Source organism: Phyllobates terribilis, unplaced genomic scaffold (genome assembly GCF_046119375.1).
Source record: "Phyllobates terribilis strain yellow unplaced genomic scaffold, ASM4611937v1 Scaffold_3__8_contigs__length_932513732, whole genome shotgun sequence".
NCBI classification, from domain to species: domain Eukaryota; kingdom Metazoa; phylum Chordata; class Amphibia; order Anura; family Dendrobatidae; genus Phyllobates; species Phyllobates terribilis.
The window spans coordinates 352,545,463-352,572,964 of record NW_027362763.1 but is presented as its reverse complement, the minus strand read 5'-3'; the positions used below and the strand labels follow the sequence as shown (position 1 = coordinate 352,572,964).

The following is a 27,502-nucleotide window of genomic DNA, read 5'->3' as shown; positions in this document are numbered from 1 at the left end:
CTATAAGAGCTGGAACTTCGTTCCTTCACTTCCCAGTATACATTGCTACGCCATTGTAAATGGCTTGCCTGTCCGAACTGAAAGTTCATCTTTCAGTCATACCTTTGTTTAATGTGACAAACAGTAGAGCAAGAGTACAGAGAGAAAGACCATCTCTCTTCTTGTACTATGTCTTGGTGTCTCTGCTGCTAGAAACGGATTACCCTTGACAATAGGCAGTGGACATCAAGTAACACAGTAGGGAGACACCTAGTGACCGGCACTTTGGATTGATTTTTTATACATTACCCTTGTAATATATTAGCACTGATAAAAAATTAATTAATGTAATAATTTCATTGTGACTTATAGAAGCTGAGAAGACCCCCAAGTACTGGAATGATCAAGCCAGGGAGACTTTGGCAGCTGCTCTGAATCTGAAACCAAATGTCAACAAGGCCAAGAATCTCATTATGTTTTTGGGAGATGGTAAGTTATCACCAATAGGTGTCTGTAGTGGTGGGAAGATACAGGTGCGATGCTGGGGCTCTCCTCAGTTGTAAAATATTGTTCAAAAATGTTATTGCCAAAGTAGAAATTATAAAATATAATTTGTACTGGAATCTGGATTGCTTGGCAAATAAACTTTAATTAAACAGTTGTCTAAAACTAAAACCTCCCATACACATTAGATAGCTGTTGGAAGAACAATGGTTCAGCCGGTCAATCGACCAGCAGTTATGTCCCCGTGTTTTATTTTTTATTATTTTTGTCTATAACCTTTTTTACACGTTTTTAGGCAAAAAGTCGTGTGCTCCACAAAATTGCTACAAACATTTCTGGCGTACAAAAAACAGTCCGGAAGGGACTAGAAAACATTTGAGCAAAAAAAAGTGTGACATTTTAAAAAGTTGCATTTGATGAATAAATCTGAAACATCTGCAAAAGCCACATAGATGTAAAAATCAGAAAATGAACAAAAGCCTAATTTAAAAAAAATGCAATCCTTTTATGAATTTGTTGCAAATCAAAAACTCTCTAATTGGGGGTTTTTCACATCAAAAACTTGCAAAACTGCAATGATAAATGGGGCCCTTAGTGTTTGGATACATTTTTTTCCCTTTATAACTGCAAACTAAATAAGAAAGGCATTTTACTCTTATTGAGATGTTTCTGCTGCTCATATGGACAACCCCTTCTCAAATTCGGCAAATCAGCTGTGATTATACCCTTTCTATTGTTGTAGCTTTCAATAGAATACCTACTTGTAAACTTATTAGAACAATTGATATGTGTACTGTTACTGACGCACCCCCTGGGCCGTGGGGTACTCGACAGCCGGGCCGATGGCTGCTTGCGGGGATTATCACGGTGGCTGGCCCGGTTCGTGACCCAGGGCGGTCAGTAAAAAGGGACAAAACAAAAAGGGAAAAGTTTATATGGGAAAGTTCGTGACGCCACCTGTGGTATCTGGTGATTTTCACCAGCGCTGCGGCAGTCCGCTGAGGCCGGTGACAAGGCAGCTCGGTGGTATAGCTCCCCACAGGTGGAGCTAGGCCTCAGGGCAGCGGTGTTTGGTAAGGATGCAGGACAGATGGGACCCGCCGGGTCAGAGCAAGAACAGAGACAGACACGATAGTCACTTCAGTACCTTTTACTGATGGAAGTTCAGGCACATCCCGGAGCACTGTAGGGTGAAGGGAGCATTTCAGGATCCTCCCCAGTGAGCGGGTGTAGGGCCTCCTGTTTCTTCGCCGCTTAGTGTTAGTCTCTGGCCTGCCTGGAGCTAGGCCTAACTTTGTCTCTGTTCTGCACCTGCCGACCTTGTGGTAGGGCCTTCTGTTGGAGATCACTCTCCCTATTCTTTGGGGTCTCTGTGATTCCTGACCCTGGTACGTATCAGCTTTTGGTGATCCTGGGACATGTAGTTCGCCAGGGGTTCCGGTAGTTTTCTACTGGTCATGGAGATCCACGTAGATTCGGACCCGGTGTCCGCTGTAACTTCGGGGTGAGCTGGTTAAGCTCCTCTGCCCCATATGTTACTCACTTTCCACTCGCCTTCTGCCCCGCTCGGGGCCCTCACTAGGCTACACACACTGCAGCCGGGACACTGCTCTTCTTTGCCGCTCTCAGAGCGTCGGCACACTCCTAGCTTTCTATCCTGAGCTCTGTGAATTCTAGTCTGGAATCACTCTACAGACTGTACTGAACTCTTTCTGCAGGAACTGCTAGGCTCTGGCTCGACTGCACTGAGTCCTTCTGTGTCTGAGCAGGAAACTGCTGAATCACTCCACCTTCCCTATTTATATCACTATCAGGCTCCCTCTGGTGGTCTGAGGTAGAAGGTGGAGGGGAGGAGTCCTGAGGAGATAATTTGCTTATTCCCACTGCATTTTGGGGTAAGTGAAGAGTCTCCGCGAGCTCAAAGAACACTGGATTTTGGCTGTTGGAGCTGAAAAGAGGACATCGGTAAACCAGGGGAGGAGTCCTGAGGAGATAATTTGCTTATTCCCACTGCATTTTGGGGTAAGTGAAGAGTCTCCGCGAGCTCAAAGAACACTGGATTTTGGCTGTTGGAGCTGAAAAGAGGACATCGGTAAACCAGGGGAGGAGTCCTGAGGAGATAATTTGCTTATTCCCACTGCATTTTGGGGTAAGTGAAGTGTCTCCGCGACCTCAAAGAACACTGGATTTTGGCTGTTGGAGCTGAAAAGAGGACATCGGTAAACGAGGGGAGGTGTCCTGAGGAGATAATTTGCATATTCCCACTGCATTTTGGGGTAAGTGAAGAGTCTTCTCGAGCTCAAAGAACACTGGATTTTGGCTGTTGGAGCTGAAAAGAGGACATCGGTAAACCAGGGGAGGAGTCCTGAGGAGATAATTTGCATATTCCCACTGCATTTTGGGGTAAGTGAAGAGTCTCCGCGAGCTCAAAGAACACTGGATTTTGGCTGTTGGAGCTGAAAAGAGGACATTGGTAAACCGCGCGCCTACCGGCGCGTGCATTTTGAAGCTTTTTTTTTAAGCTTTTTTCACTGTTTTCAGAACATTAACAATAAGAACATGGAAGAGTCCAGGAGCCATTTGGTGAGCTGCATATCCTGCTACATGTTCACAGACTTGCCAGTGGAAAAGCCAAACTTCACATGCCAGAAATGCAAGCTTGTGTCCCTGTTGGAGGAAAAGTTGCGAAATCTAGAAGAGAGGTTAATTACCTTGAAAATCATTAAGGAAGGTGAAGAGTTCTTAGACAGAGCAGAATTATCTCTTCATGATTCAGAAAGAGAAGAAATTCGAACTGAACCTGAAGAAACCGAGGAATGGAAGCATGTGACCCACAGAAGCAGGAGGATCGAGAGGCAGTCAGCACCCATACTGCTCAGGAACCAGTACCAGGCTCTCACGCAGGAGAACCATGAAGAAATACAGCAAAATAAGACTTTGCCAGCAATGAATAACCTTGTAAGCCCTCAGAATCCTCCTGGATGGAGAAAGAAGAATGTTGTGAAGAAAAAACGGAGAGTGGTGGTCATGGGGGATTCCCTGTTAAGAGGAACAGAGGCCGCTATCTGCAGACCAGACATAACCTCAAGAGAAATGTGCTGTCTTCCAGGAGCAAAATTTAAAGATGTGTCTGACAGGATATCAAGACTCTTCAGACCTACAGATCACTACCCATTCCTGCTAATACATGTGGGGACAAATGACACCGCAAGAAAGGACCTGGAAACCATCTGCAGTGACTTTGAAGACTTAGGCAAGAAAGTGAAAGTATTGGGAGCGCAGGTGGTCTTCTCATCCATCCTCCCAGTGGATGGCCATGGAACAATGAGGTGGAATAAGATTCTACAGGTGAACAACTGGCTACGTCGATGGTGCCGTCAACAAGGATTTGGATTTCTGGATCACGGAATGAATTACCTATACGATGGACTACTTGCTAGAGATGGGGTGCACCTTACGAAGACTGGAAAACATGTATTTGGAAGTCGCCTTGCTACACTCATCAGAAGAGCTTTAAACTAGAACAATGTGGGAAGGGAAGCAAAAGGCCAGAAAAAGCCATACAGCTCACAAATACTATTGAGATCTCTGCTACTGGAAGTGGAAAGGAAGAACAAAGACAAAACAATTTAAATAATAAAAATATGGGAGGAAGAGAAACCAATCACAAACTAAAATGTTTTTATACAAATGCACAAAGCATGGGCAACAAACAAGGAGAATTGGAACTACTAATGCAGGAAAAGGAATATGATGTCATTGGAATCACTGAAACTTGGTGGGACGATACACATGATTGGAATAAAAGGCTAAAAGGATACAACTTATTTGCAAGAAACAGACTTGATAAACGAGAAGGAGGTGTTGCATTGTATGTTAGAAAAGCGTATATCTGCACAGAGATTGAAGCTTCAGAGACTGGGAGTTCTGTGGAAACTGTTTGGGTAAGAATACAAGGAGAGAACAACGGAAAGGACACCATTGTAGGCATTTACTACAGGCCACCTGGGCAAGCTGAAGATATGGATGAACTCTTTATGTATCAAATGACCAAGTTCTCCAAAAAATATGACGTAGTGGTCATGGGAGATTTCAACTATCCAGACATTTGTTGGGAATCTCTCTCAAGTAAAACTAACAGGTCAAGCAAATTCTTATCCTCTCTTGCTGACAACTTTATCTTCCAAAAGGTAGGGGAGAAAACAAGGGGATCTGCTACTTTGGATCTAATCCTTATAAACAGGGAGGAAATGGTTGAGGAGGTAAAAGTGGCTGGGACCCTAGGAGGCAGCGATCATGCTATTATAGAATTTTGGATAACTAGAGGAGGAAGACATGTGAAGACTCAAACTTCAAGGTTAGATTTTAGAAAGGCAGATTTTAAGAGACTCAGAAAGAGAATAGGAGGGATCCAATGGCTGGATGTCCTTAAGGACAAAAATGTCCAGGAAGGATGGGAAATTTTTAAAAATGAGATTCTCAAAGCACAATCGTTAACAATCCCGAAAAGTAGGAAGAATGGGAAGCATTTAAGGAAACCAGGATGGATGAACACAGAACTTAAACACATGCTAAAAAGAAAGAAAGAAATGTTTATTAAATGGAAAGAGGGAGGCATATCTAAAGAAGATTATAATGCAGTCTGCAGATCCTGCAGGGCACGTATCAGGTTAGCTAAAGCTGACAATTAATTAAGGCTTGCAAGAGATGTCAAAAGCAATAAAAAAGGATTTTGGGGGTATGTCAAAAGTAAAAGAAAAGTCAAAGATGCTATAGGATTTTTACAGGATGAAAATGGAGAAATGGTAAGAGAGGATCTTGAGAAGGCCGAACTTTTTAATTCCTATTTTGCATCTGTTTTCTCTCAGAAAGAAAATGCAACATCAACTGATCTTCACTGTCCTTTTAAAGGAATAGAGGAATCCAAGTTATCTGTAAACAGAAAGATTGTGAGGGAATATTTAGCTAACATAAATGAGTTCAAGTCTCCAGGTCCAGATGAATTACACCCCAGAGTACTGAAGGAGATCGTAGAAGAAATTTTAGAACCACTCTCCATAATCTTTGAAAATTCTTGGAGAACAGGAGAAGTCCCAGAAGACTGGAGAAGAGCAAATGTTGTTCCTATCTTCAAAAAGGGGAAGAAGGTGGACCCAGGGAACTATAGGCCGGTGAGTCTGACTTCTATACCAGGAAAGATCTTTGAACAAATTATTAAACAACATGTATGTAAGTACATGGATAAGAATGAAGTGATTAACCAGAGTCAGCATGGGTTTGTAACTAACAAGTCATGTCAGACTAACTTAATTTCCTTCTATGACAGAATCACTGACTGGGTGGATCAGGGAAATGCTGTAGATATAGTATATCTTGACTTCAGCAAAGCATTTGACAAAGTATCTCACACCATCCTTATTAAAAAAATGACCAAGTATGCAATGGACCAGGCAACTGTTAGGTGGATTCATAACTGGCTTAGTGATTTAGATGAAGGAATTGAGGGTAAACTGATTAAATTTGCTGATGACACAAAGCTAGGAGGGATAGCTAATACTAGAGAAGAGAGAGAGAGGATTCAAAAAGACCTAAATAAACTGGAGCAGTGGGCAGCAACCAACAGAATGGTTTTTAACAGGGAAAAATGCAAAGTACTACATCTGGGCAATAAAAATGAAAAAAGCATATACAGAATGGGAGGAATAGAGCTAAGCAACAGTACATGTGAAAAAGACTTAGGTATACTAATAGATCATAGACTGAACATGAGTCAACAGTGTGATGCAGCAGCAAAAAAGGCAAATACAATTCTGGGATGTATTAACAGAAGCATACAGTCTAGATCACGTGAAGTCATTATCGGTCTTTACTCCTCTTTGGTCAGACCTCATCTGGAATACTGTGTACAGTTTTGGGCACCACATTTTAAAAAAGACATAGACAAACTGGAGCAAGTTCAGAGAAGAGCGACCAGAATGGTGACTGGTCTGCAAACCATGTCCTATGAGGAACGGTTGCAGGATTTGGGAATGTTTAGCTTGCAAAAAAGAAGACTGAGAGGAGACTTAATAGCTGTCTACAAATATGTCAAGGGCTGTCACATTGTAGAAGGATCATCTTTATTCTCATTTGCACAAGGAAAGACTAGAAGCAATGGGATGAAACTAAATGGGAGGAGACACAGATTAGATATTAGAAAAAACTTTTTGACAGTTAGGGTGATTAATGAGTGGAACAGGCTGCTACGAGAGGTGGTGAGTTCCCCTTCAATGGACGTCTTCAAACAGAGGCTGGACAGACATCTGTCTGAGATGATCTAGTGAATCCTGCTTTGAGCAGGGGGTTGGACCAGATGACCCAGGAGGTCCCTTCCAACTCTACCATTCTATGATTCTATGATTCTATGTGGAGGTGTGTGTATGCTCTGAGGGCCTCTTGTGGAGAAAACCCGAAAATGCACCCCTCCAGGATCTGTGACTCCATGCACAGCAGGGCGTCACATTACCATCCAAAATACTGTTAGGATTCATAGATTTTTATTGAATTTATCACACATCTACTATAATGTAATGCAGCAGTGTAACGTAAAATGCACAAACCATGCAGTACGCACAATTCTATACACAGTTCCTTAGTAGGTTATAGATATTCTATACATTGTCTATAGAGATAGTGTTCAATATCACTACTGTAATGATAAATAAGGCTGATTTCTGTAACATAGTATACATTAATGCTTCTTCATATAATGTGTCTAATTCCAGGAATGGGTGTGACTACAATTACTGCGGCCCGTATATACCAAGGACAACTAGCAGGACGACCTGGGGAGGAGAATATATTAGAGATGGAAAAGTTCCCTCATGTTGCTCTTTCAAAAGTGAGGATGGCCATTATGGCAATAACACATGAATATATTCTCAATTTTTAATTAGCTGAGGCACAAGACTAACAATTAGTATTGATTAATGGTTTACATTGACTTTATACATACATTTATGGCCCGATTCATGAAAAGTGCCATTGTTCACGCTGGTCCTGATGTGGAGATGTCCTGGAGTCAGATGCTCCGGATTCTTGAAGAAGCATAATCAGGAGTTTTTGACAAGTGGCATACACCTCTTTGTACACAGAAATTCTACTCCAGTCCCTGCTGGGACTGAAATAAGAGTTGTGGCATAACGAATGTCGCCGCTAATCATGAATTTGACAATCAGCGGTCGCCACGCCCCCCTGCGCCCCCAGCTCTGCTTTCTTTGTTGGCAAATTTATTCCACTTTTCAAAGCTTTTTACACCAGCTTTGATTAATCGGGCCCTTAGAGTAAAGAAAGTAATTGCTTTTTACCTTCTTTAGCCCCAACTTCATACGGTTTTCCATCTTGTACACGTTATGAAATCTTCAGTGAACACTCTGCCGATGACTATATTATGTTAAAGAAGCACTCCTCCCATCAAATTTTTTAGCATCTTAATATATTGCAGTCATCATATTATATAGCACTGTGTACTTACAACTGCTCATTTTGCCCTTCTACCCAGTTAATTATTCTCTTTTCTCTGCTCTATGTAGAAATAGGAAATCTCTATTCCCTGCATTTATCATCCCTCTCCAACTCCTGACCAGCTGCTCCCTCCTCACCTGCAATAGACTTTTGCAGTCACTCATGACTTGTGCAGAGAAAATTGACCTCCTGTTTCTACATAGAGATTAGAAGGATTCAGCTAGTCAGTTTTTTATCACCTGATGTCATAGATCTAATGGAAAAGAGAAGAATTAAAGGGAATCTGTCACCCCCTGGGACTTATCAGACCTCTAATATGGGCATACAGGTGATGTAGGCCGGTAGGAGGGCATTTCTTGGTGTCTCCCGGTCGCCAAACCTAGGAAAACGGATTTTATAAAAAGATATATCAAAGCAAATAGACCTCTAATATGGGCCATACAGGTATGTATAGATTTGCATTTCTATCACCTGTATGCCCATATTAGAGGTCTGAAAAGTCCCCGGTGGTGACAGATTCCCTTTAACTGGGTAGAAGGACAAAATGAGCTACTGTAATAACACAATGCTATATAATATCATTGCACTATATTAAGAGGATAAAAACTTTGATAGGAGGAGTGCTTCTTTAATGGTTACTAGCATGTCTGATGTAGCTCCAGTCAGCATGCTCATCTCAAAATGTCAGCTCTTCATTCTGAAGATTAGATCAGATGTTGGGAGATGCAGAGGGTGGTCTGGGGGAACCATCATAAGCAGAAACCTCTACTAAACAGAAGCTATAAAATAAGCGGTACATGTATCCTCTACACTTGTTCCAACTTGTGATGATTTATCATCTACTAGTGGCCAATGATTAGATACTTATTTTAGCTATTGCCCAAATTTCTGCTCCTGTTCCTATTTCCAATTTAATTACTTATATATAACAAAGCATTTTTTGACTGAAGATACGGCCGGTTACTTCCACTGCAGGTATACAACGTGGATGCACAGGTCCCTGACAGTGCAGGGACAGGCACAGCCTACTTGTGCGGGGTAAAAACAAATTCTGGAACCCTGGGTGTGAGCGCAGCTGCAAATTATGGAGTTTGTACAAGCGCCAATGGAAATGAAGTTGAATCAATACTTCACAGAGCTAAATTAGCAGGTGAGAAACACCATGTATTTCCTGTATCACTAGCTAGACAAGCAGTTGACAGCCACTTTTTTGTTTGCTGTATATTTAGTCCTAACACATCCCATCAATATTAAATATATATATTTAGCTTAAAATGTCAATCTATTGTGAGGCTGAGTAACCAGAGTGAAAACTGCAAGATTTCAAGAAGGGTTGTAAATATAGTTAATTACATATAAATGGGGAAAACAAAAAACACCAAAATGAAAAATAAAAAAAAATTGTTCAACATATAAACTTGATACGAACAATAGATCCTTTTCTTACAATGCATTCATTCTAGGCTTATTCAAGACATGTTCATCCTACCTCTCCTTTCCTTTTTTTCCTTTCCGTTTGTCCTCCCCTCTCCCATCACATCTTACTTCTCTCTATCCTCTTTTTCCCCTTCTTCTCTCCTCTGTTATTTCTTTCACTATTATTTTATTGTTATTCTTTTATTAGTTCTGATGTAACTGTTCCTTTTCACCCTACTTGACAGGTAAATCTGTAGGTATTGTGACAACAACCCGCGTCCAACATGCTTCCCCAGCTGCTGCCTATTCTCACAGTGCAAACCGGGAATGGTACTCTGACAATGAGATGACCCAAAATATGATTAACAGTGGCTGCAAGGACATTGCATACCAGCTGGTGCACAATACAGAAATTGATGTAATTATAAGTACAAATTATGTGATAGCTAATATAAGGGTCTTTATTTGAGTAACATTACTGATCTATATTATAATATTTACAGGTTATTCTGGGAGGAGGACGAGCCTACATGAATCCAAAGGGAACACCTGACCCAGAATATCCAACCAGCACATCAAGCCAGGCTGTAAGAAAAGATGGCCTCAACCTAATTAATCTGTGGTTGAACAAAAGAGAGGTAATAAATTCTTCTGTTAAATGGAAACTTAAAAAGTCTCATAGTACTTTCAGCCACAATACATCACTTATACATTAGTGGATCCAATGCCTATTGGAACAGTCATGCATTACAGACTTCCTTCATGCAAATAACCTCTCCAAAGAGAACTGGAACTCGAGCGCTACCTATTGGATGTAACAATCTAGACCCTTTAAACAGCCTTGCCACATGACTTAGAATAAGGGGTAATACCTGATATTCCATTTGCCCACATGTGTTTCAGGGTGTTTTCCCCTCATCAGTGCAAAGCAGAAGATCTGATTGGCTGGGTGAGAGGCCTCGGATAGGTGCCTAAGGAGGAATATATCTCATTGTGGAGAGTGTCAAGCTGACATAAGGAGACTTATAGGCCATGCAATGCTTTTCTGGGAATCTAAATATGAAAATATTCTCATCAGAGGGATAGAGGACTTGAACTCTAGTGCCACCTATTGGATAACAATAAATCAATATCGTCAATTTATACAGTCTGGCCTATAGTAACTGAAAATCGACCACTGATTGGTTACTTGTAAGCTGATGATTGGTTGTTTGATAGCCTGTTTAGACAGGTTGACTGCATTTCCATGTGCACAGAGCAATCGATATTATGATTGTTCTGTGAGAATAGAATTGTTTTGCCAGGATATGTCCTGTTAACACAAGAAGATATACTGCAGAGAGGAATCAGTTTTAAGCAAGGTTAGAGGAGATTTACACAGGTTGATAATTGGGAACCAACTAGCATTTATAGAAACGCTCATTTCCCAATTATCGTCCTGTTTAAACAGGCCGCCAATCACCCAATCGTTTGTAGGGTGACATGATTTGTAAGTTTGCTTAAAAGACATATTTCTCGGCAGCACATCATTCTATGTAAGCAGGAAATGTGCTGCCAAGAACAATGATATTTTATGCACACAGAACTATTGTATTAACGATTATTTTGTGCGCATGGAAGTGCAGTTAGTCTGTCTAAACTGGCTATTTACGGGCCGCAGAGCGGCTTACAGGTAGCTGAATGGCGCTCATTTAATGGCTGCAATCTCCAGTGTAAATGCAGCCTTATAAATTAATTCACCCAACAAATAAGCACTTTGCTCATTCGTCGGCTGATTGGCACAGGAACCGACTTGTTCGTTATCAGCCAGTGTATATATTCATCATACTAAACATCATTATTTACTGCAATTCTACCCTCACAGGGATCCAAATATGTGTGGAATAAAGCAGACTTTGATGCAGTGAATGAAAATACAACTGATTATCTTATGGGTAAAGCGTCTTCTATATTTATATTCATATATTGGGAACATGGAAGAAAAAAATGGCAATATATATACTAAAGACCCACAGTATCAAGTTATCCCATAGTTGTTACTGAATTGCATACCACTTATGCTGACAACCTGCCCCGTGTAGACCAGTGTTTCCCAAATTCCAGTCCTCACGGCCCTCAACAGATCATATATTCAGGATTTCCGCACTATTGAAAAAGTAATGGAATTATTATCAAGGCATCAAAAATTGCCACAGGTTCTCTCACAAGTGCAAAACTAAGGAAAACATGATCTGTTGAGGGGCCATGAGGTCTGAAAAACACTGGTGTAGACCTTGCCTAAATGATATAGGCAATGCTTTGCCAAGCCTCTGGCTTTGGTAGCATAGATGTATTTTTTTTTAGTAACAAAACATGATCACTTTGTATTTTTAGGTCTTTTTGAGCCCAAAGACATGAAATATGAACTGAGTCGTGACCCTTCCACTGACCCATCCCTTGCTGAAATGACAGAGAAGGCCATCAAAATCTTGAGCAAAAATCCCAATGGATTTTTTCTATTTGTAGAAGATGAGTATAAAATGCTTTTTTTTACATGCAAAGTACATTTCAATATCGAGAAAATAATCACTAAAACAATTAAAATAGATTTTTCATCATCGCTATAGTTATAAAATACGCTAAGAAAGACGGAAAAGTAAAGACAGGCAAGCAAAATTAGAATGATAGTCCAAATATAACATCCCAATAAATAGATGGGCTCTAGAACTATAATAACTCCCATTATGATAAGATATGATAAAATCAATGTATTTATATTAATTTTGATTATCATTTTTCTTTTATACTTTTTATTATAGTCTTTGATTAATCCACATATTGTTGTCTTTGACATACAGTTCCACTGAAATTAGAAATAAAATGAAAAAGTAGGATACTTGAATGTTATGGATAAATGAATAAAGTAAGAATATTTAAACATATGTTTGTGATTCCTATAAATTGATAAAAATTACCCTTTTGAATTGAAATTACGAGGTAGAATCGACCATGGACACCATGATGGGAATGCTAAAAATTCACTGACTGAAGCTGTTGAATTTGACAAAGCTATCCGTTTAGCTGGACAACTCACATCAGTTTCTGACACCCTGACTGTTGTGACCGCAGACCACTCACACGTCTTCACCTTTGGTGGCTACACAGACCGTGGCAATAGTATTTTTGGTAAGGCAATTATGTTTTTTCCTTTACTAATAAATATAGTTATAAGTTCGCTCTGACGGAATAGTGAAGTCTACAGTTGATCAGCAGCCTCTGATTGAATGCAGCGGTCATGTGACATAGCAATGTCACGTGTGCGCTGGGAATCACAGTGCTGACACTGCTGAAAATGCGTTACTGCAGGTGATGAGTATCAAGCTTTTTTATTTTATGATGGGCATTGGAGCTTTTACGATGTGGCGTCCAATGCTGGACAACTCCCTTAATAAGTATTTAGTAATTTTTTTCTTTATATGATCTTCAGGTGAACAGGGGATGAATGAACAGATGGACTGTGTCCCTATTTCCTATAGACTAAAGAAAACCTATGAATGGGCAGACAGCTCTCTGCCATTGGTTAATAGGTATACAGTAGAAGCTGTTTTACATAACTGATTAAAGAGTAGTGTTGAGCCACCCCCGTAGTGTTCGAGTTCGGTTCGGTTCGTCGAACACCCGTATGTTCGCCGAACTGTTCGTCGAACACCGTCGAACACCGTTAAAACCAATGGCAGGCAAACAAAAACACATAGAAACACATAGAAAACACCTTCAAAGGTGTCCAAAAGCTGACAAACTGCTCAGAAGAAACAACTAACACATGGAAAAGTGACAAGTACATATAGTCATGCGAAAAGAAAAGAGGTGGAGGAGTAAAAGGAGGGGGAGACACAGATATAGGCATGTCATGCCCTTCTAAAACCAAAAAAGTGCGAAGCCGACACGGCCAGTCCGTTCCTGCCCGTGCGAACTCCGTGTCGCCGGGTTTGTGCCAGAGCCGCGGTGGACCCTGACGGCCAGCCCCCCCTCTCCCAATACTGGTGCCTGTCCACTGGTGGGTCGAGCGAGCCCCCCTGCGGTGGAGGCAGGTCTAATCTTTTTAATTTAAATTGTCTCTCTAATTTGAATGAGTACACTTTAAATCCTTTTGCAAGGATCTATTGGAGGGCAAGTCTCATGCCAGCAGCCGCGTAATTCCAGCTCCAGTAGCATCCACTAAAGCTGCTGCAGTTAAAAAGCTTTTATAAGGATCGAGCTCGGCGGTCCACCGCAAGGGGTCCTACCGCCAGTCCCAGCCCCTATGCCTTGGGGTGACTCCCCGATGCTCTTCACTGAGCTTCCCGGGGGCCCGAACCATTTCCTTTGAAAAAATTAAGTGTCCAAACTACAGGTGGTGTAGCTTGCTTAACAGCTGGGATAATCCGCTGACTAGCAGACACTGCTACTAGGCACAAAATATTTCCTGGGCTAGATGCAGTTAAAAATTTGTAATTAGATAATCTCGTTGGATGCTGAGAAAGCACTCCATAGAGTCTCCTGGCACGCCATATATTATTCCCTTAAAAAGCTTGGGGTAGGGGTCTAGGGGACCCTTTTATAGGCAAAATCACGGCCCTGTATCGCAATACGTCACCTAGGCTGAAGATAAATGGAACATTTTCATCACCTTTCATAATCACCAATGGGACAAGGCAGGGATGTCCTCTGTCCCCTCTCTTATACATCCTAGTGACGGAGCACCTGCTCTCATCAATTCGCCATAACCCCAATATTAGGTGGATTGAGGTGGGAGGCACCGAGTACAAGTGCTCTGCATTTGCTGATGATGTCCTAGTATATATCACTCAATCACATATATCCATCCCTGCTGTTATGGCTGAAATATATCACTTTGTTACATGGTCAAATTTTAAAATCAATGCAGCGAAGTCTGAGGCCCTCGATGTCTCCCTCCCCAAATCCATACAGGATTCCATCCAGTCCAACTTTCCCTTTGCCTGGCCCTCACAGGGTATCAAATACTTAGGAATTCCTATTCATAGAGACCTCTCCCGTCTATGCTATCTTAATTTTGGGCCCTTTATTGAACAACTCCATACAGACCACGGTTGGCAAGTTAAAACTGTAAGATTCACTAAGTGAACCACTGGTGTTTTGTGGAAAAGCACATGTACACTGTGTTCCAAATTATTATGCAAAAAGTGTTTAGGAGTGATAAGGTAAGAATTTTTTTTGTTTGTCAGTTAAACTCATTGATGGTGATGTGTGTCAGGGCTCTTTATATCACTGTAAGCAATTGCAGACACCTATGCTAATTAGTTTCGCAGGTGTGTCCAATGAAAGGCAAGACTACTTAAGAAGGCTGTCCCACATTATTAAGCAGCCTATATTTTCTGCCAAAATGGGAAAGAAAAAGGATGTGTCGGCTGCTGAGAAGCAACAAACTGTGGAGTGTTTAGGTCAAGGCATGACTACAATCAACATTGCCAAGACACTTCATCCTGATCATCGCACAATCAAGAAGTATGTAGCTGATTCACAGTACACACGTGTGCATGCTGATAAGGGAAAATTGAGGACTCTTTCCTACAGGCAATTACGTCAGGTTAAAAGAGCAGCGGCAAAAAAGCCTTGTCATAGCAGCAGACAAGTTTTTGAAGCTGCTGGTGCCTCCAACGTCCCCCGAACAACAAGATGCAGAGTCCTTCAGAGGTTTGCAGCTGTGCGTAAGCCATCCTGTCGACCTCCTCTATCCACTGCACACAAGCAGAAACAGCTCCAGTGGGCCAAACAATACATGAAGACTGACTTCAAAACTGTTTTGTTCACCGATGAGTGCCGTGCAACGCTCGATGGTCCAGATGGATGGAGTGGAGGATGGCTGGTTGATGGACACCCCACGCAAACACGGCTACGGCGCCAACAAGGAGGAGGTGGAGTATTTTTTTGGGCTGGAATCATGGGGAGAGAGATTGTCGGCCCCTTTAGGATCCCTGAAGGGGTAAAGATGAACTCCATAATGTATGTGGAGTTTTTCAAACAGCACTTCCTGCCATGGTTCAAGAAGAAGAACCGTGTATTCTGCAGTAAGATCATTTTCATGCATGATAATGCACCGTCTCATGCTGCACATAACACATCTGCATCTCTGGCTGATATGGGCATAAAAGGGGACAAACTTATGGTGTGACCCCCATGCTCCCCTGACCTCAACCCCATTCAGAACCTCTGGAGCATCATCAAAAGGAGTGTCTATGATGGCGGGAGGCAGTTCACATCTAAGCAACAGCTCTGGGAGGGTGTTCTGTCCTCATGCAAAACAATTGAAGCAGAAACCATCCAAAACCTGACAAATTCAATGGACGAGAGAGTTCAGAAGCTTCTTTCGAACAAGGGGTCCTATGTGCAAATGTAACATCACCTAGAATAAAGTTTTGAGTTGAAAACTGTTTGATTTCAGTTTCTAATAACCTGCTAATGCTTATAATTTCAAAAATGACCATTTTTTTGTTCTTTATTAAAACGAAAAGGATGATCGAAGAGTGTGGGGGATCTAAGAGTGTGGCAACCCAGTAGTCAGGATTACTTCGAATTCTGACAATCTGAGGGTCATGTTGCAGGTAGTGCAGCAAGAAGGCACTCATGTGTCTTGCGCATCTAGGAGCCCCAAAATTATTTTCCGGGCTAGATGCAGCTAAAAATTATTATTAATTTGAAAGCTGGTGGAGCTTAGTATAGATGGCCTAATAGAATCAGTACTGCAAACTGCTACAAAGCCCAAATTATTTTCCAGCCAAGATACAGATAAACATGATTAGTAATTTTAAAGCTTAAAACGGTTGGTGAGGTGATTTTAACAAATCATCAAGCTTTTACTCTCCCCAGGATGACACAGGGGTAGAAAAGTCGTTTCGGATCCATGATTTGTTCATCTTTATGAACTTGAGTCTGTCTACATTATCAGTGGAGAGCCGCGTGCGCTTATCTGTCAACACACCACCAGCAGCGCTGAACACACGTTTAGACAGAACGCTGGCTGCGGGGCATGACAAAATCTCCAAGGCGTAAGTGGCGAGATCCGGCCATTTATCCAGATTGGAAGCCCAAAAAGAGCAAGGGTCCAGTGACACAGTCATGGCTTCAATGTTTACTTGGAGATACTCATGTACCATCGTCTCTAGGCGTTGACTATGTGTCAGACTTCTTGTCTCCTGTGGCCTTGCAAAGGATGGGCTAAAAAAGTGGTGAAATGATTCCGCAAAATTGATGTTACCAGCAGATACTGTGTTTCTCTTACGTTTTGAGAGCTGAACACTCGACGGTCCCACGGTTGGCAAGTTGGAACTGTGAGATTCACTACGTGCACCACTAGTGTTTTGAGGAAAAGCACATGTAAGATTCTGCAACAGTCTCTGCTGATACTCCTGCATGCGTGCATCTTTTTCTATGGCAGGAATAATTTCTGCAAATTTACTTTTGTACCGGGGATCTAACAGTGTGGCAACCCAGTAGTCAGGATTATTTCAAATTCTCACAATTCGAGGGTCATGTTGCAGGTAGTGCAGCAAGAAGGCACTCATGTGTCTTGCGCATCCAGGAGCACCAAGTCCCTGTTGTGTTGATGGCGAGGTAACAATCATGCTTCCTTCCACTGCCCTCTCCCCCCAACCTCGCACAACAGAAATGTGATCAAGGTCTCCCTCATCTGATGAGTCTTCCATCAGTTCGTCCTCCACTTCTTCCTGGGCTCCTGCACCTTCCTCACTAGTTTGGCTGCTACCATGCGCCCTGGTAAAACCATCTCCCCCACCCTCACATGCCTGCTGCCTTGGTGCTGCCGACCGTCTGGACCTTGCAGATATTAGCCCTTCCGCATACAACTCCTCCTCCTCTACTTCCTCCACCTCCTCTTGTGCCACCACCTGACTCCGAATTCTGTTTAACATGTGTTCCAGCATGTAAATCACCGGAATAGTCATGCTGATAATGGCATCGTCAGCACTAAACATCTTCGTCGCCATTTCAAAACTGTGCAGAAGGGTGCATAGGTCCCTGATCTGAGACCACTCCTCCAGCGTGATTTGCCCCACCTCTGGATCTCGTTGGCCCAGGCTATACGTCACAACGTATTGCACCAGGGCTTGTCGGTGCTGCCACAGTCGCTGCAACATGTGCAGAGTTGAATTCCATCGGGTAGGCACATCGCATTTTAGCCAGTGAAGTGGCAGGCCCAACGACTTCTGTAGAGATGTAAGTCGCTGAGCTGCGGAATGCGAACGGCGGAAGTGAGCACACAGCGACCGTGCCCTCTGCAGAAGGCCATCTAGTCCGGGATAGTGGGCTTAAAATTGCTGGACAACCAGGTTCAACACGTGAGCCATACAAGGCACGTGTGTGACATTGCCCCGGCGAAGGGCCGCACCCAGGTTTGCAGCATTGTCGCACACGGCCTTCCCTGGTTTCAGGTCCAGTGGAGACAACCATTCATGAAACTGGTTCTCCAGAGCTGACCACAACTCCTCAGCTGTGTGACTCACATTTCCCAGACATTTCAAAGTAAAAACCGCCTGATGACGTTGAGCCCTGCTGCCAGCATAGTAAGGAGGTGTGCAGGATCCCTTCTGCGCAGTTAGAAAGCTTGTGGCATGACCAGACAGGCTTTGGGTGCAGGTGGAGGACCGAGAGGAGGTTGAGGAGGCAGAAGCAGTGGAGGAACTTTGAGATAAAGAGGATTGACGCACAACTTGTGGGGACGGAAGACTTGGACAGCAGCCCCTTGTCCTGCTGTCACCATAGTTACCCAGTGCCCAGTCAGCGACATGTAATGCCTCTGTCCATGCCTACTCGTCCAAGTGTCTGTGGTGAAATGCACCCTGTCACACACAGAGTTTCTCAAAGAAGCGGTGATGTTGTGTGCAACATGCTGGTGGAGCACAGGCACACCTTTCTTTTAGAAGTAGTGCCGACTGGGCATCTGGTACTGGGGCACTGCGACGAACATAAGGTTTCGAAAATCCTCTGTGTCCACCAGGCGGAAAGGAAGCATTTCTGTAGCCAAGAGCTTGCAGATGGTGAAATTCAACCTCTTAGCTTTCTCATGGCTAGGAGGAAATGGTCTTTTACTTGTCCACATCTGAGGGACCGAGGGCTGTTGTGCTTAGACGGGGTTGAGAAGGGTGCCCTGGCAAACTGCCGGTCTGTGAGGAAGATGCAGGCGGACATGTTAGGTTGCCTTGATCCAAAGGTGGTGCTATCGATGTTGGACAGCGCTGAACACCAGCTGGTGTTTCCACCTCCAAAGAGAATGATGACCTGCCAATCACGCTGGCTGTTGTGGGTAAAGAGGTGGCAGGTCTGCGTCCCAAAACAGGTGTGACTGCTTTCCCCCCAGTCACAGAGGATGAAGAGGCCGCAGATGCACAAGATGTGGCAGACGGTGGGTGGCCCGGCCGGCTAGGTCGCATTGTAGCACAGTGAGCTTCCCACTGCAACTTATGCTTCATATCCATGTGCCGGTTCATGCATGAAGTACTTTTTGGCCTCTACTTAGCTTTTGCTGACAAATGTTACAGATAACACGAGTTGGGTCATCTTTATCGATCTGAAAAAATGCCCAGGCTAGGCAAGGCTTAGCAACCATGCGACCTGAAGAGCCACCACGACTTGTGGTCAGAGGCAGAGTTGTGTTTGAGGATGCAGTTGTTGACGTTCTTCCAGTACTACGTCTCTGTCCAGGAAGTCACAACCTGACCCCGTCGTCACTAGCATCCTCCTCCACCTCCTCTGCTGACCTCATCTCTTGGCTGACTCTGGGTTGACAGTAAGTGGGATCTCCAACCTCGTCATCATCACCCTGTGTGTTATCACACCCGTCGTCCTCAGAGCCAACCTGTTCCTGCCCTGACAAAAAACTAAAGTTGTCGCTCCAATCAGGTATTTGAGTCTCATCATCGTCTTCCTCATTGTCTCCACCAACAGGAGTTACAGTTTGGGAACGAGGGTCTACATTATGGTCAGAACCTTCTGCGTCTGGTCCTGGATCCGACTCATAAAGATTCTGGGCATCAGTGCAGATCATTTCCTCGTCTGGATTCACAGAAGCTCTGGAGCCGACCTCTGATTCCCAGGCTATAGTATGAGTAAACAGCTCTGCAGACTCAACCATCTGTTCTACCCCATACTCAGACGGGCAGCTGGAGACTTGGGAGCTGTGAGGAAGCAAGTGCGATTGGGGTGACACCTCTGAGGACTGGAGTATTTGTGATGTTGAAGTTGAGGTGGAGGAGAGCCCACTTAAAGGAGCACTTGATATCCGTTGAAGCACCTGATGTTTTTGTGCCTCATCTGGAATTTGTAGCGATTGGCGTGGCCGTAAGAAAGGGATCTTATCACATTGTCCGCTAAAAGAAGTAGACATCTTAGTTTGGCTGGAAGATGGTCTTTCTTCTGCAGATGTTACTGTTGCTTTAACACCTACCCCACGGACACAACCTTTTTTTCCCTTCCCAACACGCCTATTTCCCTTTCCACCAGCAGCAGGCCTTTTTCCACTCATTTTGGTGGTTAACTAATTCACAACTCTGGAGTTGTTTGCACAAAAAACAATGGATGGGAACTGAGCAGGGCTGAGTGGCCAAACTGTGGTATTAGCCCAAAAGTATTGGCTGGGTTAGATGCAGATAAAAATTATTTTGAATTTGCAACCTGATGGAGGTTAGTATAGATGGATTAATAGAACATGTCCCACACACTGCTAGAAGCCGAAATAGTTTTTCAGAGCTAGATGCAGAAAAGAATTATATTGAATTTGCAACCTGATGGAGGTTAGTATAGATGGACTAATAGAACAAGTCCCACACACTGCTAGAAGCCGAAATAGTTTTTCAGAGCTGGATGCAGAAAAAAATTATATTGAATTTGCAACCTGATCGAGGTTAGTATAGATGGACTAATAGAACAAGGTCCCACACACTGCTAGAAGCCAAAATAGTTTTTCAGAGCTAGATGCAGAAAAAAATTATATTGAATTTGCAACCTGGTGGAGGTTAGTATAGATGGACTAATAGAATGATGCTATGCTCAAAAGGTTTTACTTCACTAGGTGCAGTAAAAAAAATTGTATTCTATACACAGGTGGTGTAGATTGCAACACAGATAGGCTTCTCCACTGACTAACACACACTGCAAGAGGCCAAAAAGGATTAGCTTTGCTAGATTTAGCCAAATGCTGTGAATAAAACTTGCACAGCACTGGCACAGACCTGCCTTGCAAAAAGTGATAGGAACTGATGTAACCTAGCTATGAAAAGGACTGCAATTACAATTAGTCTTTACTCCCAACCTATCTATTTAAGAGCACAGACCTGCCTGATAAAAGTGATAGGAACTGATGTAACCTAGCCCTCAAAAGGACTGCAATTACAATTAGTCTTTACTCCCAACCTATCTATTTAAGAGCACAGACCTGCCTGATAAAAGTCGTAGGAAATGATGTAACCTAGTCCTTAAAAGGACTGCAATCACAACTGTTCCCTACTCCCAAGCTATCTGTAGATTTGTGCGAAAATTGCCTTGAAATTAACAAAGTATAGCGCACACAGCAACAGCGGTGCCGTCTAACACGCAGCTGCAGCAGTGAGAAAATGGTGGCGACGGGGAAAATGGCTGGGTCTTATAGGGCAAGGACATGTGACATACACTGCCAATGACACATGCCCTTGCTTGTGTGAAAAAAAGCAGTTCGCTCCGTGTGTGCGCTGCTGATAGGCTGACAGATTGCACCTCCCCACTGTAAATGCGGGAAAGAGAAAAAAAATGGAGATCTTCATTATTTCTGCAGAGATCCATCCCCTGCCCCTCCCCCCACCCCGCTGTACACTCAAACTGCGTATTAACATTAATTTTCATCATTACTGAGAAAAAATCCAGTTATGATTTTGGTGCACGAACAGTTATCGAACATAACCTCGAACAGCCGAATTTTTTTCAAATCGTTCGTGTTCACCGAATGGCTCGAACACCGCCCAAAACAGCTCGAATTTGAGATTGGCGAACAGTTCGAGTCGAACACCGCTCATCTCTATTAAAGAGCACTGCAAATCGTTACAAATACAACGCTAGAGATATACAGTGGTGTGAAAAAGTGTTTGCCCCCTTCCTGAGTTCTTATTCTTTTGCATGTTTGTCACACTTAAATGTTTCAGACCACAAAACAAATTTAAATATTAGACAAAGATAACACAAGTAAACACAAAATGCAATTTTTAAATGAAGGTCTTTATTATTAAGGGAAAAAGAAATCCAATCTTACATGGCCCTATGTGAAAAAGTGATTGCCCCCTAAACCTAATAATTGGTTGGACCATCCTTAGCAGCAACAACTGCAATCACGTATTTGTGATAACTGGCAATGAGTCTTTTACAAATCTCTGGAGGAATTTTGGCACACTGATCTTTGCAAAATTGTTGTAATTCAGCCACATTGGAGGATTTCCAAGCATGAACTGCCTTTTTAAGGTCATGCCACAGCATCTCAATTGGATTAAGGTCAGGACTTTGACTAGGCCACTCCAAAGTCTTAATTTTGTTTTTCTTAAGCCATTCAGAGGTGGACTTGCTGGTGTGTTTTGGATAATTGCTGCATAACCCAAGTTCACTTCAGCTTGAGGTCACGAACAGATGGCCAAACATTCTTCTTCAGGATTTTTGGTAGACAGCAGAATTCATGGTTCCATTTACCACAGCAAGTCTTCCAGGTCCTGAAGCAGCAAAACAGCCCCAGACCATCACACTACCACCCTCATATTTTACTGTTGGTATGATGTCCTTTTTCTGAAATGCTATGTTACTTCTATGCCAGATGTAATGGGACATATGACGCGCCCCCTGGGCCGCGTGGGTAACCCGGAACCGGGCCTTTTTTGTAGATGCTGGGGGTTGTAGTCACCGTGGCGGTGACCCGGTCCCGTGGCTCAGGGTGGTCAAACTAAATGGCGAGCTATATACCGAATGTCCGACTACGCCACCCGTGGATTGCGGTCAGAGTGAACCGCCGCTGCAGGGTAGACCGCTGAGGCTGGTGTTGTGGGTGCAGCAGAGGATAGTACAACTCCCCACAGGAGGAGTATAGCCTCAGGGCAGTAAATAGGGATGTTGGTGGTGATGGTGCGCGGAAGCAGCAGTAACCACATGGAGTCTGTCATGCAAGTCAGGGTCTTTACTGTTGGTGGTATTAAGGGACCCGTCCGGAATACAGGTTAACAGTGGAGGCCTGGTCAGTCTGAGAGCAACTGGGAAATCCCGCTGGTCAGTGGGAGTTTGTAGGCCTACCGTGCTGACTTCACTCTTTCTTGGCTATCCCGATGTAGTGTGGTGGTAGCCGACGTCTCTGAGTGTACCGTGTTGTTCTCACCCGTATGACTCCAGTGTCCGGCTTTACAAGTCTCTGGCCAGGACGAACTCTGCTAGTTCCCCTCCTGGCCTCGTGTTCCTCCTCTGCCTACAGGGACTCCTCAGCCTGCTGCTGACCTGTCCCTGTCTCTGGAACTAGACTGGAACTTGTTTCTGGCTTCACTGGACTCTCTAACCCCGCCCCAGATCCAGTTTATGAAGGGCAGGTTTCTCCCCTCCCTGGACTGAGGCAGGAGATGCTGCATGCTAATTGTCCCCAACCAGGGAACCTCCCACCTGCTCTCAGACATGACATTGCTGCCACTGTGGCGACCAGACCTGGGGTGCCACACATATACCTTACAAAAGTTCAACATTTGTCTTATCAGTCCACAGAGTATTCTCCCAAAAGTCTTGGCGATCATCAAGATGTTTTCTGGCAAAACTAAGACAAGCCTTTATGTTCTTTTTGCTCAGCAGTGGTTTTTGTCTTGGAACTCTGCCATGCATGTCATTTGTGCCCAGTCTCTTTCTCATGATGGAGTCATGAACACTGACCTTAACTGAGACAAGTGAGGCCTGCAATTCTTTGGATGTTGTTGTGGGGTCTTTTGTGACCTCTTGGATGAGTCGTCGCTGCACTCTTATGGTAATTTTGGTCGGCCGGCCACTCCTGGGAAGGTTCACCACTGTTCCATGTTTTCGCTATTTGTGGATAATGGCTCTCACTCTGATTTGCAGAAGTTCCAAAGCTTTAGAAATTACTTTATAACCTTTCCCAGACTGATAGATCTAGATCTCATTTACTTTGTTTCTCATTTGTTCCTGAATTTCTTTGGATCGCAGCATGATGTCTAGCTTTTGAGGATCTTTTGGTCTACTTCACTTTGTCAGGCAGGTCATATTTAAGTGATTTCTTGATTGAGAACAGGTGTGGCAGTAATTAGGCCTGTGTGTAGCTAGGGAAATTGAACTCCGCTTCCCAAAGATGTGATAAACCACAGTTAATTTTTGTTTTAAAATGGGAGCCAATCGATTTTTCACATAGGGCCCTGTAAGTTTAGATTTCTTTTTCCCTTAATAATAAAGACCTTCATTTAAAAACTGTATTTTGTATTTACTTGTGTTATCTTTGTCTAAAACATTTAACATGCAAAAGAATAAGAAATCAGGAAGGGGGCAAACACTTTTTGCACACCACTGTAGCATGTACTGTACATCAACATCTACCTGGTTTATCCTGCCAGTAGCATATGCTTGCCTCAAAGATTAAGCCATGCACGTGTAAGTACACACGGACGGTACAGTGAAACTGCGAATAGCTCATTAAATCAAAAGAAAACAAAGAATAGCCTAAGACATCAGGGTCCATGAGTGAATAGCAACCAAGCCCAGACTGGCCACCCTATTGGGCAGATTCCTAGTATACCAAAGCACTTAACAACATAGTGGGACGTCGGCTCCATTTTTTCGCCTACCAGTCCTTTACTTTTTCAGCATGTTAGCACTTTGACTAAGTATTTGATGTTGTTTTTAACTAAGTCTGATGTTGGTCAGTGCCAGCATCAGGGCATTTTTTTGTGGTGGAGTTCTCACTCTGCGGTCTTGTCCTAGATGTGGCAGTTGAATCAGCTTTTATGGGCACCCAGGGACCTTTCAACTTCCCTAGTCTCTGAGTGAGTTCCCGAGATGAGGTCAATGTTTATAGTAGTAGTCTATGTGTATTCTACGTGATGTATATACAACTGTCTGAGTATCTCTTATGTGAAGTATATAAGGTAGTCTGTCTCCTATGTGATGTGTGCAGCAGTCGGTGTTTCCTACATGATGTACAAAGCGGTCTCAGTGTAATGTATTATTATTATATATTATTATAGAGCCATTTATTCCATGGCGCTTTACATGTGTATCATATATGATGTATATACACTAGAGTCCCAGTGTATGTCATGTATTTACAGCAGTCTCATTGTATCCTATGTGATGTATTTACAACGGTCTCAGTGTATCCTATGTGATGTATGAAGCAGAGACTCAGTGTTTCCTATGCAATGTATACTTCTCTTGTCCTCTATACTGGGTGTATTTCTCAGTTTCTATATCATTATGTATGTATACACTGCACAGTACCACTTCTCCTGTTCTGTTGACGGATTGGTAGGATTGGACTTGGGGAGGTTCAGTATCCTATGGGCAAATAAAAATTAATCTAGGACAACTTGTTTAAAGCAGTTATCTCAAGTTTGGAAGTTATCCCATCCCATCACAGTGGGTTTGACCACTGGGACTCAAAACAATCCCATAAACCATGGCTCTGAAGAGCCCTGTGTGAATGGAGCAGAGGTCAAAACACTCCATTCACAGGTGGCTGTTCAAACAACTCCTATAAGTGATAGGTGGGGGGCATGACTAAGTAAACCAAAATTCACTGAACCTTGCATTGTACCTTGATGGATGGGGAAAGTGTTATAATATGTGGGCCAGTGTTGAATACAACCCTGTATCATCTAACTTGTCTGAAGGGAAACTAATGAAGCATTTATAAAGAATGTTCATCCACGTTATTTTCAGGCACCACATTGTCAAACAGATTATTCCTTTATTTGTAATTTTTGTAGGTTTGGCACCAAATAAAGCCAGTGACATTAAACCTTTCACTAGCCTTTTGTATGGAAATGGACTTGGATTTAAGCTCACTAATGGAGTACGGGAGGACATCACAAACATTGATACAGGTATTAACCAGCATGCTATATTGCCCCTGACGGGAATATTTCTTCATTTCTCAAGAGATGTAATTAAGCAGGCATAGACAATGAATGGAGATGAAATGCAATGCTTGTGATAGTAGATCTTTATTTTAATACATTTAGAGTTTATTTGTTCTCTATAACAAATTGTGTTTTTTTCTTTCTTTTACCTCTTTCTCTTTCCACAATTTGGGATGTTGTTGTCACCATAAGGTTGTGTGCCCACGATGCGTTTTTTAAGCTTTTCCGCAGCTGCAATTCTGCGGTGGAAACGCTTAAAAACCCTTGGTAGAAGGCCTGCAATGTTCCCCATTGATAATCCGCATGTGCTGTGCACATGCTGCGGAAATTTCCGCTGCGGATTATCATTGCGGAAAAATCCGCAGCACTACCAATTATTTTGCGTAATTGCGACGTTTTCGCCGCCATTGACTTGCATTGAATCGTATAATATCCGCATCACTACATGTGCACATGCGGATATTAAGCGATTCAATGTGCGGATGGTACCCAGGTCTGGAGAAGAAGAGACTCTCCTCCAGACCATAGTACCTGTAAAAAAAAAGAATTTAAAATAAAAAAATATACATTATACTCACCTTCTGTTGGCCCCCCGGTCTCCTCAGTGATGCGTCCTGGCTGCCCGACGGCTCGTGATGGTCTAAAAGGACCTTCCATGACGTAATTTAGTCATGTGACAAGTCACGTAACCGCTGATGTCGCATGACTAAATGACGTCATGGAAGGTCCTTTTAGACCAACCCGAGCCGCCCAACACACCGGACGCACCGGAGAAGGAGACCGGGGGCCATCAGAAAGTGAGTATAATGTTTATTTTTTATTTTTTACCATTCTTTTTAACTATTAACTTGGTCACACTATATAAATCCATGCCGGTTGCATGGATTTATATAGTGTGACCAAGTTGTCAAGCACTTTCCAAGTGATGCTAAAATGGCTTGGAAAAGCGCTTGACAACCCGCATGCGCAAATCCATGTGAAAAACGTGGGACATACGCTTGTCCCTGACAGGAAAAACATGTACAATCAGCATGCGTTTTTTTCTGCCAGGGAGATGCAGAAATGCTCAGGAAAAAATCCGGAGCATTTCTGCATCATGGGCACATAGCCTAACTGAAACTTTGTCTTACTTGTTTTCAACAGAAGCCAATAATTACAGACAGCAGGCTGCTGTGCCACTCGTGTCAGAGACTCATGGAGGAGAGGACGTGGCAATCATGGCTAAAGGCCCATTTGCCCATCTTTTTCATGGCATCCATGAACAGAGTTACATTGCCCACGCCATGGCCTATGCAGGCTGTCTGGAACCGTATACAGACTGTGAACAATTAAAGGCAAAATTGCCCACTGAATAACTTCCGCAGCAACTGATTATATTGCTGTTCTAATAATGGTAGTAGGAATAAATAGGAATAAAGCATTTGTGATCTTTAGATATATATTACCTGTTTGTAATTTTGGTGATCATGATTTTTTTATTCAATTTCTTACTCAATAAAACTATTTCATTGTAAATGTTAGTCGGTGTCAATATGCATTTTATTAACAGTCTAAATAGTAAGGATAGTTATTATGTTTATGATCCTGTGACATTGGTTAAGCCAATTATTATGAAAATTACTTTACTTGGAAATTACATTTTGAAAGTTTCTTTATAATAGTCTTAAAAGTTCATGCATTAAGAATGTAACAGTTTTCAATGTACTCCATGACTTGAAAAACATTATTCCAGCTGTATCCAGTAAGGGGCAGGAGAGTTCTTCTTACCTTCTTCGGGTGCTGAAGTTTTGTAAGACCATTAGAAAATTAAGTGGCACATACATAAAGGAGGATTTACTGGGCAATATTTTTACTCTGTCATTTTTTATAACTTAAAAATTAAATTTTTTATATTATTAGGTGATTATTATTTATTTTCAATATTTTTTTTTTTTTAGAAAAATCCTTTGAATAGAGAT

The 27,502-nt window shown here is 42.7% G+C and overlaps 1 protein-coding gene across 1 annotated transcript; it reads left to right on the top strand.

Moving 5' to 3' along the window:
- Positions 1-350: 350 nt before the first annotated feature.
- Positions 351-26,975, top strand: LOC141258117 (alkaline phosphatase, tissue-nonspecific isozyme-like). The gene is made up of 10 exons (XM_073673123.1): positions 351-468; positions 7,248-7,363; positions 8,962-9,136; positions 9,648-9,820; positions 9,906-10,040; positions 11,267-11,336; positions 11,776-11,910; positions 12,376-12,567; positions 25,392-25,508; positions 26,688-26,975. The coding sequence occupies exons 1-10, from the start codon at positions 453-455 to the stop codon at positions 26,897-26,899; spliced, it is 1,341 nt and encodes a 446-aa protein (XP_073529224.1). The 5' UTR covers positions 351-452; the 3' UTR covers positions 26,900-26,975.
- Positions 26,976-27,502: the final 527 nt, after the last annotated feature.